At 34.5% G+C, this 17,879-nt stretch overlaps 1 protein-coding gene across 1 annotated transcript in view; it reads right to left on the minus strand.

Moving 5' to 3' along the window:
• dvl1a (dishevelled segment polarity protein 1a) overlaps positions 1 to 17,879 on the minus strand; it is an 83,957-nt gene continuing 66,078 nt past the window's right edge. Inside the window, 1 exon segment of the mRNA XM_056449730.1 lies at positions 1 to 4,870. Within this exon segment, the coding sequence (XP_056305705.1) occupies positions 4,344 to 4,870 (527 nt within the window). The 3' untranslated portion in view covers positions 1 to 4,343.

A 17,879-nucleotide genomic window follows, 5' to 3' on the forward strand; every position in this document is an offset into this window, starting at 1 on the left:
CACTTCTTCATACATACATTTTATTTTCTCTGTTTTATATATATATTTATAATATATATATATGTGTCATTATATTTACAATTTATTATTCCTCTTTTGTCAAGAAACAATAAAGCAAACAGCTTCCACTGTAATCAGTGTTTTCATTCTAAAGGGCCCAGAAGTTTCAGTCCAAAAGTGCTTGACCAAAAAAAAAGCAAGCTAACTCATTTCTGGTTTGGCTCAGGCAGATAGATGAGTTCATGGAATAATATAAAAAATAAAACATTACAAACGCATTTTCTCAAACAACACCTCACTGCTTTACAAGTAAACATGACCATAACAGACACCATGTCCTTTCCTCCATTAAAAAAATCATTTTAGACCACTCAATAACTGGGAATTTGGTTATCCTATCTGCCTGTTTTAGTATCATTACACCTTAAACGCTCTCTACTGCATTATCTGTACAGTGATGTTTGTAATACAGTGGTCAGTACTAAGACAACTGGTGATGTTTGAACAGTCAGTTCACAGATGCGAAGAAAAGCACCTGTTTGTTATAGTCAAAAATGTATCATCATGTACATTTGGCAACCATGAGTCCAACATTAACATTTTTAGCAATAGTTTAAAGGAACACTCAACTTTATTTAGAAATCTGCTCATTTTACAACTCCTCTAGAGTTAACAGTTTAGTTGTAGCTGTTTTTAATTTATTCAGTTGATTTCTGTCTGGCAGGAGTGCTTTTAGCTTAGCATAGATCATTAAATCAGATTAGCCCATTAGCATCTTGCTCAAACTCAAGAAAGATTTTATTTGTGCTAAGTCTGATATAAAATAAACAAAGCTGATTTTATATGTCACTGTTAGCAAATTATCTAACTGTGCACTATTTTCAGCACTGCGTAATAACATTATGCTTGCTGCAGTCATGTTTCCTTGATCATTACGCCAAATTGAGTGTATAATTCCTAGCCAGAAGAAGAGTCAAGCTTTATAGTAAAACTCTCAAAACCTAATCAAAAACATATCACTTTATGAAATGTTTGAGTGAGATGCTAATGGTCTAAACCGATTCAATGAGCTAAGCTAAGCTAAAAGTGCTCCTGCAAAACCCAGAGATCGGCTCAAAATAGCCTATTTCCAAAAATAAAAAGTGAGTGTTCCTTTAACATGCTAATGAGAGAGTTAACGTGGTTGTAGCATCCCAAGACGATACATTCAGCAATGTTTAGGGATGTCAGTTGTAATAACAACAATGTCTGATTGTCGACAGGGTTATCAATCAAATGCAATTGGATATATATGTCAGGGTTTGGACTGTTGTGTCTAGCTTGTAACTTGTGCAAAGTGCAGAGCAGCCGAGTATAAGAAGCAGACAATCGGATACATCGAGATTCCTGATAAAAGCTTAGTAATTGTGTTATCTTGTGCTGCTACTGCTGTGTTTTTGTGCCAGAGTCTGAACTAGCTCTGCGATTGTGCTTTTTTTTTTTTAAGTGTTCTTCGCTGATCTAAATAACATTGGATGGACATTAAAGGAAGAGCAGACCTAAAAATGAACATTCTGTCATCATTTGCTCATGTTTCAAATGCTTGCACACTTGTGATGAACAATAAAAGTTAATATTTAATTGATATTCTCGTGAGTTTTTTGTCACACACAAGAAGTGTGTCGACTGGGGCTGTCAAGCTCCAATATGATGAACAAAAATCAAACTTTCAAAGTTATCATAAAAGTAAAATGAAAGTAGCCTGGGCTGCTTAATACATGTTGTTAATCATTTAATAAACGATCCACTTTCATTTTATGGAAATTAATTGGATATTCATCTTCATATTAAACATGTAAAACATGTTTGTAACTAAATCAAAATTTTTGCTTAAATTTTAGTAATTGTACGCACTTCTAGAGTCGGTTTCTAAAATAATATTTGAAAATACTGTTATAAATAAATCGTAAAAAACATGATCACTTTTAGATTTATTTTATAGTATAAAGGCGTCACGGTGGCACAGTGGGTAACACGATCACCTCACAGCAAGAAGGTCGCTGGTTTGGGCCCGGCTGGGTCAGTTCTACCCGTGTTAGCGTGGGTTTCCTCCGGGTGCTCCGGTTTCCCCCACAGTCCAAAGACATGTGCTATCCACTTGTTAAATTATGACGAGTGGAATATTGTTTCCGGGTCCAAGCCGCTACTAATTTGAATTGAGAAAATATTTATGGCCACTTTTTAGTCATATCACACATTATATTTATATGAAATCATAGTGTACACAACAGTCTCTGAACTTGAATCACAGACACCAATATTTTAACTATTTAACATTTATTATTACCATTTGATGAGTCTCCCCATACAGTTTGATATAGCGCTTGGACCCAGAAGCCGCTTCGTGTGATGTCACATTTAACAAGCGGATAGGTGAATTGAAAAAGCTAGATTGTCTGTAGTGTATGTGTGTGAATGCAAGAGTGTATGGGTGTTTCCTAGTGTTGGGTTGTGGCTGGAAGTGTAAAACATATGCCGGATAAGTTGGCGGTTCATTACACTGTGGCAGCCACAGATTAATAAAGGGACTAAGTCGAAAAGAAAATGAATGAATGATAAAAAGAATAAATGTATTTGATGAGAATTACATACTTAAAAGCAGTCAATGTATAGATCTATCTATCTATCTATCTATCTATCTATCTATCTATCTATCTATCTATCTATCTATCTATCTATCTATCTATCTATCTATCTATCTATCTATCTATCTATCTATCTATCTATCTATCTATCTATCTTCTTCTTCTTCTTATTATTATTATTATTATTATTATTATTATTATTATTATATACAGTTGAAGTCAGAATAGCCCCCCCCTGAATTATTAAACCCCCCTGCTTATTTTTTCCCCAATTTCTGTTTTCAACACATTTCTAAACATAATAGTTTTAATAACTCATCTCTAATAACTGATTCATTTTGATCTTTGCCATGATATTTTTCAAGACACTTCTGCACAGCTTAAAGTGACATTTAAAGGCTTAACTATGTTAATTAGGTTAACTAGGCAGGTTAGGGTAAATAGACAAGTTATTATATAATGATGGTTTGTTCTGTAGACTATAGAAAAAACAAGAGCTAAAGGGGCTAATAATTTTGACCTTAAAATGTTTTTTAAAAAAATTAAAAACTGCTTTTTTCTAGCCGAAATAAAACAAATAAGATTTTCACCAGAAGAAAAAATATTATCAGACATACTGTGAAAAATTTCCTTGCTCTGTTAAGCATACTTTGGGAAATATTTAAAAAAGAAAAAAAGGGGGGCTAATAATTCTGACTTTATTTTATTTGGTTTGTGTTTTTTATATTGTTCTTAATGCAAGAATATGTTGTTCTATTGCTTAATTCAAAGAGAAAGAAAATGCAATTGTGTTCTGCTGTTAGATTGGAGCAGTTGAAGTATTTTGGTGCTGTGGTTCTCTGACTAATATCTAGTGTCAGATTGAATAGAAATTGTATGTGCATTTTATTTGTGATTTAGAAAAAATAGCTATAATACATAATAATACTTAATAATAAAAGTATTATTTATATACTAAAATGAATGCATTTTTTAAGCGTTCATTTAAATTTAAATTAAAATGTCGCAATTGTATGTGCTTCTTATGTGCTATTTAAAATACATGTTTAAAACAGCTTAACTGTATAATTGTTTATTTTGAATTCATCCTAGTTATAATTTTAATAATATTTTAGAAATATTACAACACTCATTTTTTTATGTGTATATTTTAATTAAGTTTTATTTAAATTACTGAAAATAAATAATTTCATGCGACACGGTGGCTCAGTGGTTAGCACTGTCACCTCACAGCAAGAAGGTCGCTGGTTCGAGTCCCGGCTGGGTCAGTTGGCATTTCTGTGTGTAGTTTGCATGTTCTCCCCATGTTGGTGCGGGTTTCCTCCGGGTGCTCCGGTTTCCCCCACAGTCCAAAGACATGCGCTATAGGTGAATTAAATAAACTAAATTGGCCTTAGTGTATGAGTGTGTATGGGTGTTTCCCAGTTTCCATATGCTGGATAAGTTGGCAGTTCATTCCACTGTGGTGACCCCTGCTGAATAAAGGGAGTAAGCCAAAGGAAAATTAATAAATGAAATAATTTCATAGTTTCAGTTAACGTTAGTCAACTAAACAGATTTTCCTGTTTCACAGAATAAGTTTAGAGCAAACGACAGAATTTCCAGCATTAGGTGAACTCTTCCTTTAGATTGTGCATCAGTGTGTACATTCTCAGTGCAGGTATCGGATCGTCAGTAGCAAAACCTCATGAAGTGAACTGTTGAAGGCACTCTCTCCTGTCACATAATATCCACAAAGAACTCACACGGATTGCCCATAGCGTGCTGAAAAGACTGCCGACTTGCTGTGAGTTCTGGCGGGACGTTTCCAATCTCTCGAACCGGAGGAGCTCCGGGCGGGCTGTTGCTGTTGCCCGTGGCTGTTTTGGGGGCGAGATGCGCAAGGCAGTAGGGAGGGGGTAAACCCGGCGGGCCATAAGAAGAGCCGTGACTCCTCTCGCTGTGGGCACAAGACAGATGACTGGGCTGAATGAATGGAGCATGACTGTAGCTGAAGCTGAGGCTGTGCTGTGGGATGAGGTGGCACTGTGTGTGGCCGTGACTGTAAGCGGATTGGGACTGGCTGGCGGCCGAGCGGCTGTGGCTTTGGTGGCTCAGCTGACTGGGTGCTCTTTCGCCCCTTCTTGTGACCCATGTGACCAGTTCTGATTCACTGCCACCACAGCAGGGTGCCTTGTGTTCCTTCTCTCGGGGCGAGGCCCTGCGTCCTTTGCCAGCGCTGGGGTTTGAGCCACTGCTTCTGCTGCCTGCAGAGAGAAAGAAATGTGATCGATTGGAGAAGACTAGTGTTATTTTTGTTGTTGTTCTTAAAAGAACACCCCAGTTTTACCATTTTTTAAAAATTCATTCAGCTGATATACCCGGGCCTGACAGGAGTACTTTTAGTTTAGCTTAGCTTAGCATAAATCATTGAATCGGATTAGACCATTAGCATCTCCCTCAAAAATTTCAAAAAAAGAGTTTTGATAATTTTTCTAATTTAAAGCCTCAAGCTTCGGTAGTTAAAATGTGTACACTCAAAAAAAAAAAATGACTGGTCAAACTGCTTAAAATGAGCTGAAAAAACACAATTCTTAAGTTTTTTTTTTTTTTGGGGGGGGGGGGGGGTATCGGGGGGTTTAATTGTTGAATCCAATTAAATTTGTTAAACCTAATAAGTTAACTTAATTCCTTTACGTAATTCCTTAGTGTACTAAGAGCAGCTGAAAATGAAATGTTCCTTAATCATTACACCAGAATGAGAGTACAGTTCCTAGCCATACTGACCTAGAAAATAGCAACCTATCATTTTCTATCAGTCATATAACATGATGTAACTGCAAAAGCTTTAAATAGCAAAACTATTGAAACTCTTTTTTTTTAATTCTTGAGCAAGATGTTAATGGTCTAATCTAATTCAATGATTAATGCTAAGCTAAGCTAAAAGTGCTGCTGTCAAGCCTGGAGATCAGCTAAATTGATTCAAAAAACCGAACTGTCAAGTTGTACAATTTTAAGAGTTGTATAATAAGCCTGTCTCCAAAAAAAATAAATAAATAAAATAGAGTGTTCCTTGAAAAGCTTATGCTGGAGTGGTGCTCCAGTAACAAAAGAGTCTGTGCAACCAAAGTGAAAACGCCATGTCAATTAGAAAATGAATGTCTGGATGATGGCTGAAATGTCATATATATTCTAACTGATAAAGTTGGCTTTCTTTAAGAGTGAATGTAAAACCATGTGCTAACCAGACTCAACAAGGCCAACGACATTTTATTTTGGTTAACAGCTGTGATATGGTTAGTTGCTTGATTACAGTTTCCATTTTTTTCGCTGGAAGTGGCTGAAAGTGGACAAGCTTAAAACATTTTAGACCTCAGTTAAATCTGTATCTATGCTCTATATCTTCTTTTTTAAATATCTGTTTGCTGTGCTTGAGAAAATAAGTAATTTATGTCCACTACATATGAAAGCAAAATTATTAACCCTCCCGTGAAATTTGAATTCTTAAAAAAAGTGCTGTTTAATGGAGAGATGATTTTTAACACATTGTAAACAACAGTTTTAATACATTAATTTAATTCTAATAACTAATTAAAGTTCATGAAGCACTTAGTCAAGTTTACATTATTTTGTACATTGGATTCCATTTTAATAAAAATATATTAAACAAACTCATTTAATGTAAGCATTTAGAAGAAAACGGCATGTTTTACTATAGCATTTAGACCTAGGGCACCGCCATCTTGGAATGTCGCTGTATCTGACGTCACAGGGTTGGGTCCGTTCTCTCAGCTGAATGGATACAATGGAAGTAAAGAAGACTGTAAAGCCTAATTTAACCCAATGCATGAAGTTGTGGACAAGGAGCTGTTGCAAATACAAGCATCAGATGTGTGTCTAATAAAAAATAAAAATCTATATTCTATTTTTATTTTTTCCCTTTTGATTACCGATTATTTGATGTGCTTTGATCCACTCTCTGTATTACGCTGCCTGACTGTGATTGTAACGGACTGAACACAGAGACTGGACAGCCTAATTTAACCTAATGCATACAGTTGTGGACGTGCATCGCAGAGCTGGTGCAAATACAACAAAGCATTTAAGTGTCTTAAGTTGTGCTTTTTTTTTTTGTTAATACTGTTCGTTTGATGCGCTTTGGTCCACTCTCTTACGCTGCTCCAGTGCTGCCTGACGAGGGGATTTAAATTCAGACTAACGCAACGATTTAAATCCTACATGACTTCACGCTTTACTAAGTCACGTCTGTCAAGACATATTCCCTTTTCAAGTCGATCAACTCAACTCGATCTCTCAACATGTATGAAGGATGTAAAACCTGCCATGTGAAAAACTGCACTGATCTTAGTTTGGTTTGAACACCAAAAGCGGTGAGGGCTGTAGTAGTGAAAAGTGAAAGTACCCGCCCCATTACGTCAGCACTGGACCTGGTTGAAACCCTGGATGAAACCTATACAGGCAGTCAGGCAGCGTAATACTGAGAGTGGGGCAAAGCACATCAAATGATCGGCAATTAAAAGGGAAAAACTAAAAATAGAATAAATATAGATATTTCTATATTAGACACACATCTGATGTTTGTATTTGCATCAGCTTCACACCCACAACTTCACGCATTGGGTTAAATTAGGCTTTACAGTTTCCTTTACTTCCATTGTATCCATTCAGCTGAGAGAACGGAACCAACCCCGTGAGGTCAGATACAGCGACATTCCAAGATGGCGGCGCCCTAGGTCTAAAATCTATAGTAAAACATGTCGTTTTCTTCTAAATGCTTACATTGAGTATGTTTAATATATTTTCATTAAAGTGCTTAATTTCCCCTTTAAAAATGTTATTCCTTAAAAACTACTTTTTTTCCAGGCAAACTTTTATTATTACTATTAGAATCTTTATTTTATTAGGAAAGACATAAAAATCTCTTTCACAAGAGCGTCGTGAGCAAGGTTCGGCAGTACACAGCGGTAATGTGTCTATCAGACAACAAACAAAAAACAATTGCCAGTTAACATGAATCACACTGACAAACAAACTATTCAAAACATCTACAAGCCTGTTTCAATTTCTAAATCATTAATACTCTTTTTAAAAGCATTTAGTGAAATCAATTCTTTAAACTGCATCTTTGTTTGTAGATTTTTCTATGCAACAGTTGCTGTGTATTGAAAAGCCTTTTTCCTATCTCAGTCTGCACTTTAGGTGCGGACTAAAAGAAATAAGACTTTGTCCAGAAGAAAAATATACTAGGTAATACTGTGAACATTTCCTGGCACTGTTAAACATCATTTGGGAAATATAAAAAAAAAATGTATAAAAAGTTTACAGGAGGGCTAATCATTTTGCCTTCATCTGAATATGAAACACACATAAAAAAACTTCCTTTTTGTCTTCTGTTAGCAAAACTTTTAATCGGATTATGTGTTGACTTCAAAATTAGGAAATTGCCGATTACTCTTTCATTTTGATTTCCACTTTATATCTGCAGTACTTATTTGTATCAGAAATACAGACTCAAGATAGCTGTTGATATAGAGAGGTTTCTTTCTTCTGTTGAACACAAATGAAGATATTTTGAAGAAAGTCAAAAACCTGTAACCATTGACTTCCATGGTATTTGTTTGTCCTACTATGGCAGTCAATGGTTACAGATTTTAGTTTTTCTTTAAACTATTTTTTTATGTTCAATAGAAGAACGAAACTCCTACAGGTTTGAAACAAGTCAAGGATGAGTAAATGATGACGAATTTTCCTATTTAGATGAACAATCCCTTTAAATCTTCGTTTATCTTGCATTGGTGCGTCACTGCCTTTAAACTATGCTAAGATTGGAAGTAGGTCAGAATGACATAGGTGAAAAAAATGTTTGACCGTTCCGGCGAGTTCATTACTCCCACTATTTGATAAGCTACATATCACGTCATACAGCATCAGGTACATACTTCTTTTTTGTCCTAGTTGATTCAGGCATTGACAAGTAAAGATAAGTGCATTGCATAATACTCTTTTTTATATAAAGAGAATTGGTCTGACTCTCAATCACAATAAAGATTAAGGATTGTACATGCCCACACAAGAAACGCAAACAAAAACACAGCATGGGAGTAACAAGGGCCATCCCAATGAATCATATGCCATGTGATATGAAAAAAAAAAAAACCACTGATATAACCAGACGACAGGGAGATCAGGTTGAGCGAGTGGGTGTTTAAGTAAAAGTACTCGTTTTCCTTACCTAGATGAAAATTCCATTCAGTCTACAGGCGGCAAGCAAAAACAAAGGGAATAGAGAGAATTAAGTCACCTAACTATTCCTAATGTACCACACAATTTCACACATCCGGAAAAAATAAGAAATAAAACAAGCCCTTCAACTTTGTGATGCTACCATATTTTAAGCTAGTTTTGTAGTCATTAAAGGGATGCTTAACCCAAAAATGTTTGGCCCATTCAAGATTTAGGTGGTAGAACATTAACGATTATTTATTTTTCAATTTATAGTCCTTGGGGACTTATAAAATGCAAGTTAGCAGCTAACGGTACATTGAGAGTTAAAAAAAAAATCATAGTAAAGTAAAATCAAATGAATACTCCATGGCTCCAGATGATACATTGTGGAATTATTAAGCGAAGGAATCAGTCTTGGCTAACTAACACATAAACTTGTAGTCTTTGGATGGACCATTAGATAAAATATTTCTTAAATAATCTATTGAAGAATAACTGACATCTTTTATTGCCTGTTATTGAGTAAATTAACACCAAATTTACATTTAAATTAACACCAATTTTTTTTTTTTTTTTTTTGTGGGAACTGTCCCTGACTAATCTAAACACATCTGATAGTCAACTGTGTTTCTAAGCTCAACAGAAATGTATGGGGTTGGTTAGAATGCTCAGGGCTGCAAAGGAATGCATAAGGGTGCTGAATCTAAATCGACACTTGATTCACACTTTCACATTCTACTTCAATCATGATTGCATCAATAGTTTAGTTCAGCTGTGAAGGGACATTTTTGGCTTGACTATCTTGAATGTGAGGTACTTTTGTTCATTTTGATGGTATTTTTTGCCTCAAGCCTGGTTTATTTCTGACTCTAGTCCTTTTTATGTTTTATGTCATCAAATTGCAGTTCATGAGATTGGGCAAATTTAGTGACTAGTATGGTGTTATTATGGGTTGATATCAATTTAATGATTGGAGCATACCTACTTAATTTAATATTGTATGGAATAAAATCACTGTCATTAATATTTCGTGCGTAAATAAAATTCACGCATCCGTAATGATAAAATCGTGAAGGAAAACGGAGCGTACTCGTAATTTTACAAGGCTACAATTCCAAAATCTGCGATTAGAACAGACACAGATACGACATTTTGTTTTTCTGTTTATTTATGACTGATAAATTTACGATGGGTGTACTTTACACACACGAATTACAGTTTCACCACGGACACGAAGTCCTGATTACGAGTACGAATCAAACAGCGAGACTTCACTGTCAAAATTACGTCACCGCTTCCACAGGCATTAATAAACAAGCGAGAGTCATCGATCACAACGGCGCACCTGCTGGACGTTCGAGCTTACACACACCGTCTCAGATAAGATTTCTGTTATTCCCTCTTTGAGAAATGTCCGTCATGAGCTGTTATAAAGGTTGAGACTTAATGAGGTCTATTTTCGCTGTGTTTCTTGGACATTTTACAGAATCAAAATTAAGAACAGGCCGAGGATAGAGAGCTAGCATAATGTCAGTTAACGTTACAGGCAGCGAGCGCAGAGTCTCTCAGTGAATCACTGAACGGTGTTCAACTATAACAGGACATCTGTTGATTAAGTCACCTTTTTGAAAGCCAGATCGAATATTGATCTATTATGTAATAAAGATATCAGCAAAAGGCAGTTTAAATATTTGAGGGTTTGTGCTCACCAGAAGTTTGTAACGTTAAACATTTATGAGACTATGAATCAAAATAAATAAATGTTAAATATGTGACCCCGGACCACAAAACCAGACATGAGGGGCAATCATCTGAAACAGACCTGTATGTCATCTGAAAGCTGAATAATTAAGCTCCTCATTGATGTATGGAGAGGAGGTGACAAGATCAGATATATATATATATATATATATATATATATATATATATATATATATATATATATATATATATATATATATATAATCTTTAAATTTGTACAAAGTAAGGTATTAGTAACTATTGATATAAATGTTTGTTATGTTATTTGTTATTATCTGTTTGTTATATTACTTGATTAAACTATTAGTTACATTATATTGTATTACTATAATTAATAAACTATTACCATAAACATTTATATTACCATTTAGCCGTATACTATTCGGTGTGTTTCTCTCTTTCCATGTGTGTTTGTTCTATATTGGTGATTGTTTAATTACCACATTATATTTTGCTTATTCTGGTTTATTTAAAGTTAATTAATTGATAAGAGTAAAACTTTTCTTTGTTTTATCTACCTATACTGGATAAATCTGTCTAATTTAATTTGTGTTCTCTGGTGATCTTAGAGTATTTGAGAGTTATTTAAACAGTTAAAATAGGTGACTTAATCAACATATGTCATGTTATAGTTAAGTGATTCACTGAGAGACTCTGCGCTCGCTGCCTGTAATGTTAACTGACATTATGTTAGCTCTCTATTCTCGGCCTGTTCTTCATTTTGATTCTGTAAAATTTCCAAGAAACACAGCGATATAAGACCTCATTAAGTCTCAACCTTTATTACAGCTCATGACGGACATTTCTCAAAGAGGGAATAACAGAAATCTTATCTGAGACGGTGTGTGTAAGCTCGAATGTCCAGCAGGTGCGCCGTTGTGATCGATGACTCTCGCTTGTTTATTAATGCCTGTGGAAGCGGTGACGTAATTTTGACAGTGAAGTCTCGCTGTTTGATTCGTACTCGTAATCAGGACTTTGTGTCCGTGGTGAAACTGTAATTCGTGTGTGTAAAGTACACCCATCGTAAATTTATCAGTCATAAACAAACAGAAAAACAAAATGTTGTATCGGTGTCTGTTCTAATCGCAGATTTTGAAATTGTACCCTCGTAAAATTACAAGTACGCTCCGTTTTCCTTTACAATTTTATAATTACTGATGCGTGAATTTTATTTACGCATGAAATATTAATGACAGTGATTTTATTCCATAATATTGCTGTTAAAACAGATTTCATGAGACATTAATTTGCCTACTTCTATTCACTAAATCAACAAATATTACAAGTATCTCACACTAAAAATGTGGCAAGTTAACTCACAATCAACTTGTTTAAGTCCAATTCATTATACTATAAATATTCTTATATAATTTTATATTACTCTATATTATTACTCTATGTTTTAAAGGTTATAATTACACTCACCGGTCACTTTATTAGGTACACCTACTAGTACCGGGTTGGACCTCCTTTTGCCTTCAGAACTGCATTTGCACCCACAGAACTGATGCTCACTGGATATTTTCTCTTTTTTCGGACCATTCTCTGTAAACCCTAGAGATGGTTGTGCATGAAAGTCACAGTAGATTAGCAGTTTCTGAAATACTCAGACCAGCCCGTATTTGCACCAACAACCATGCCACGTTCAAAGTCACTTAAATCATCTTTCTTCCCCATTCTGATGCTCGGTTTGAACTGCAGCAGATCGTCTTGACCATGTTTACATGCCTAAATGCATTGAGCTGCTGCCATGTGATTCGCTGATTAGAAATTGGGTTAACGTGCAGTTGGACAGGTGTACCTAATAAAGTGGCCAGTGAGTGTATATTGACAATTAATCAAAGTATTAATTAAAGTATTAATAAATTGATTTTAAATTACAACATCAACAAATTGTTATGAATTATTACTCTTAATAGCTTTAAAAGTTCTTGTGCTATTTTGGTGCTTGTTTAAAAGCAATAATATAAAAAAATATCCTGCTCAGAAAATACCTATATAAATACCTATAAAAACCTGCAAAAATACCAGTTAATTAACAATTTTCCATAGCTCATGATTCATGGTTGGTTTTTGTATGTATGTGTGTATGTGTATATACGTGTGTGTGTACTTGCGCTTTCAAAGTGCATTACAATCTCTGCTTTAACAACTTTTGGTTATCAAAATATAACTGCTTAGTTTATCACATATTGATTTTTTTTAGTAATCTTAAAAAAAAATTAAATAACAGTGAAACAGTTCGCTCATTACTTAATTTTTGTACAGCAATTTAAAACAATGACCCCAGAATATATTTAAAACTACTAAAAATGTCAATAAAAGTGTTAAACCTTTCAACATTAATAGCTGATGAAGAAGAGACGAAGATCTGAAATGCATAAAAAAACAGAAAACACCCTTAAATCACAAGCTACTGCAACTGTTAAAAACCTTAGTACTGCACACCTTAGTTTCAAACAACAAATAGACACTAGTCCATATCTAATCTAATTCATCTAGTATTAATTCAGCCCCGATGTTACAATGAACGATACAGGAAGTCATTTTTACCAACAGTGATCAGATTGTATAACTAAAGTCATACTAGATGAATTAAGCTGAATTGTTATGGCATTAATACTGTCGATATGAACTAGTGTGTACTCGTTGTTAGAAACTAGGCTTTGCAGAATGAATATAATTTTACTAAATCTCCTGAAGTCAAGTGCTATTTTGGGGTTTTCACCTGGATTTTGCCTACCCAAATTTAAAAGCTTCCCAAATTCACATGCAGATGTGTAAATGCAAAAATATGGTAGCATTTTAAAGAAAACCCTTTGAACTTTGATAAAACGCTGTTGAAAGTGGTTAATATAATTGTATATGTTGTCTGTGTTATAATAAACACCTCCAAAAAACTCAAATTTGGAAGTGTACATTTCAGGTTCTGTGTGGTCTAGGTTGCTGTAATTAATTTTGGTGGTTCCTGCACATGTCAGTAATCAAAAAAAAGAAAAATGTCTCGATCATAACCTATGCAAATGTTATTCTATTCAAACTGATGAAAGAACAGAACCACTTATATGGGCATTGGGCCAATACGCCCCTTTAAAATTTAAAGAATGCAGAAGTAAATGATATCATGGACCCGGTACCAGGTAAGCAGAGTTTAGGAGGTTAATATTATTGTCTTTTTATATACTGTATGTAACTTATTTGATTTATCTTATAGTATGGAGGACTCTACTGTGATGTGAATTTTCCTTTGGCATTAATAAAATCTAAACCAACAAACTAAACAGACTTTTATTTAATCTAATGCATCTTTAGGTGTTTTAATTTGCATATCATTTCCATTTCCATCCAATTTGCATATAATTTCCACATTGCATTGCATGCTATGCATCTATATTTAGTCTATCAGAACTAAATGCCCTTAAACCAAAAATATGTCAAATATATGACTGTGTTTTGATTTCGATTTCAGCAAGGGTGCAATGAATCAGTCTTTGTTTGCTTTGTAAACATGCAAGGTTGCATGATTAACAACTGTAGGTTAAATCATTACTTAAAAAAACTTCATCTTAAACATTTTCCAAATAAAGGGTCGAAACTAAAAAGCATAGCAATCAACTAGGCATGGGCCGGTATAAGGTTCCAACGGTATGAAAACCTTGGATAAAAATATCACGATATCACGGTATTGTGATTACTGCTCTAAAATATATTCTTTTTAAATGTCTGGGTAAAAAACAAGAACTTTTTTTCCGCTTTGAAAACAATGGCTGCTTTCGAAATTTCATACTTCCATACTTTATAGCACGCTAAAAACAGTATGCGAGCTGAGTAATATGTCCGAATTCATAGAAATCGAAAAACAGTATGCGAGAAGTACCTGAATGACCTACTACTTTCGGCGAGATTCTGAAGTGCTCATCTGAGGGACGCTACGCTATCCCATGATGCACCATTGCACGGTCGAGTAGTAAATTCCAATTCAAATGCAGCACCTGAGTAGTAGGCAATTTCGGATGCAGCCAATTTTTTTTTTTTTTGAGAAACTATTTTTTTGAGAAAATATTTTGGAACAGTAAACATGTCCGACTAAATATTTTAAATGAATCATTGACTTCTGCTGCATTCATTTGTTTCAAAAACACAGATTTCTTTACAATTTAAAATGGCATCTTTGGATATCCGTTCTGTTGGAGATACTGTTGTCCTAAAAAAACAACAAAATAAATTAAATAAACAAATCTTACACATACCTTAGTAACAGTAAGTATCAGAAAGTTTTGGCGGTTTTAAAACCTTGAGTTTTCCAAACCGTGGTATACCTTGAAAACGGTTATCGTCCCATCCCTATAATTAACCCTCTTTATGAAAATATATTTACATAGTTTACTAGAATTGTGCCACTGATGTCATTCTGGCAGGTTGCCTTGTTCATTAAGCTACTGAAAGCAAAACTCATGCAGTAGTATTAGATCGTAATCCTACACGTAGACTTACAATAAACCCACTAGGGGTTTCCTTTTTACTCTAACAAATTCCATCTCTTTCACACTAAGGGCAGAACAGGTCACTCTGTGTAGTGCTACTTCACATGTGAAAGTAAAAGAAAAAGACACAGAGGAAGCTCAAGGGATCATGACTGGCAGAATTAAGCTGAGAGGGGTTTTCCCTTTTATTTATCAGTGCATTTTTTCACATTCATGTAAACATTCGCACTGCTAACATATAAAGATAAAGGCACATTGCTGGGGGGTTTTTTAGCAAGTGAAAATTTGTTATTTTTGTAACCAAATTTGTTTGTCTGGTTTGAAAAGCAAAGTTGAAGGTACTTCACAAAATATGATGCTCCAGTTAATCAGCATTGGTGGTGATTTACCATTGCGAACGGAAAATTTGCATATGTCATCTGATATTGATCATTTCTCTAATTCATTCATGAGAAAGCTCACTGAAATGAATGAGGTGTAATGTCATTGTGAGAAAGCATCTCTGCTGACCTTCATTGTAGATTCTCCTTTTCTAAGTACTAACTAGGGCTGTGCAATTAATCGAAAATTCGGTTTCGATTTTGGCTTCTAACGATTATGAAAAAGCATTCATCGAGATAAACGATTATTGCATCATATACAGCCCCCTTTCCAGTTGTACAAATTTGTTGCTCTGCAAAGCTCAGTTTCACGTGAACATAACTAAAAGCATGTACTATAATGTAACTTTTGCAGCACGGGATGCGCATCGTTCATTGATGTACATTTGAATCATTCATGTTTTTAAAAGCGTGAATAAGAACGCATGCTGTTGTGTGTGTGCGCGCTCAGCCTCAGAGACGAGTAGAGCACACATATCTAAAGTCATCTCAATGTGAGCGCTTTAATGGTCAAATAGGTGTAAAAACGCTGTGTTTAGTGATTATTCATATTAACCCTCATTTATGTAATAAACAAACGAATTGAGAATCAAAAGACACATGAAAGAGAAACCACATTTATCAGAACCGCACAGCTCTTAAAGTGACAGCTCGCAATAATCCTGCTGCTGACTGTTTTTATTATCATTAATCAAACAACAAAAGGACAAATTCCCTCACTGCTCTTGACTGAAGGACTTTTGTAGCTACAATTAAAGATTTTTCTTACAGTGAAGATGCTTAAAGTAGTTTGTTTCATATTTTTATTCTATTGTATTTATTTCCCTTTTCTTATTTACAGGGCGCAAAATAACTGTCTATATATAGTTGAAGTCAGAATTATTAGCCCTCCTGAATTATTAGTGACCCTTTTCCCCCAATTTCTGTTTAACAGAAGGAAGATTTTTTTCAACCCATTTGTGAACATAATAGTTTCAATAACTCATTTCTAATAACTGATTTCTTTTATCTTTATCATCATGACAGTAATTAATATTTTACTAGATATTTTTCAAAATACCAGGATTTAGATTAAAGTGTGATTCAAAGGCTTAATTAGGGTAATTAGGCAAGTGATTGAATAACAGCAGTTTCTTCTGCAGACAATCAAAAATATATATTGCTTAAGGGGGCTAATAATATTGCCTTTAAAATAGGTTTCAAAATATTTAAACCTGCTTTTATTCTAGCCGAAATAAAACAAATAAGCCTTTCTCCAGAAGAAAAAATATCATCGGAAATATTGTGATAATTCCTTGCTCTGTTAAACATCATTTGGGAAATATTTATAAAAAAATAAATAAAAATTCACAGGAGGGCTAATAATTTCGACCAACTGTAATCGTTTTGAATAACCGTGATTACAACTATGACCAAAATAATCGTGACTATGATTTTTCCCATAATATAGCAGCCCTAGTACTAACATGTGTGGAAATACTACTAACACTGAGTAACTTGTGTGGAAATTACATTTATAAAAAGCATTTTTTTTTTTTTATCAGAGAGTTTAATCTGCCCTACTAAATGAATGTGAAATATTAAAGCAACATTGAATAATGAGATTTTAGTGTTACTTTATGATCCACTAATATTTAATTTCGTTTATTTTTTATTCATCTGGACATATAAAATAAGTAATTTTTTGTTATTAGACCTGTTAAAGGGGTGGTCCACAGTGTATTTTAAGGCTTAGTTGGGTTTACAAGATGCAAAGCAATGTGTGCTCATGCTTCACTTGTAAAAAATCACGTTATTTTTTATATATCTTTTATTATATACAGCTACTCAGTTTACATGAAAACGACTGTCATATTTCCTAGTTCCTGGTTGGTCAGCTAACATAATGTGTTGTGATTCGAGGATTGGCTCCATGTCATCACATCAAGCCCCTACAAGCACACGCTTTTGCACTGAGTAAACAGCCATATCAGTTTGCCTGAGTCGGACAGAAAATTAAGAGCACACAGCTGAACCTCACGCCTGCGCTCTAAATTAAAATCTGACAAGTGTCTTTCACATATATTCGGAATAAGCATGTGTGAGTAATTTAAAATGTTCACATATTTTTTGCGAGTTTGTCATTTGAGATGTAGAACGCACGGAAAGCGGCTGCAAATTGAGACACTGAAAGCGATTGTGGGTGTTTACAGCGGTTTAACGGATAAGTATGAACTTGTAGCTAAATTGTTAGCACTGCCAAAAAGAATTCCCCATTGTTTACACCCTTGTTAACGTCCTCGCTACAACATACCATTAATGCTAGAAACTGTGCATGTAATAGATCAAATTTAACAAATAAAGTACTTACAGGTTGTGGATCACAACCCACAGCTTCGTCGGTTGGAGGACTTTTAGCCGAA

This window comes from Danio aesculapii, chromosome 23 (genome assembly GCF_903798145.1).
Source record: "Danio aesculapii chromosome 23, fDanAes4.1, whole genome shotgun sequence".
In the NCBI taxonomy this organism is placed as follows: Eukaryota; Metazoa; Chordata; class Actinopteri; order Cypriniformes; family Danionidae; genus Danio; species Danio aesculapii.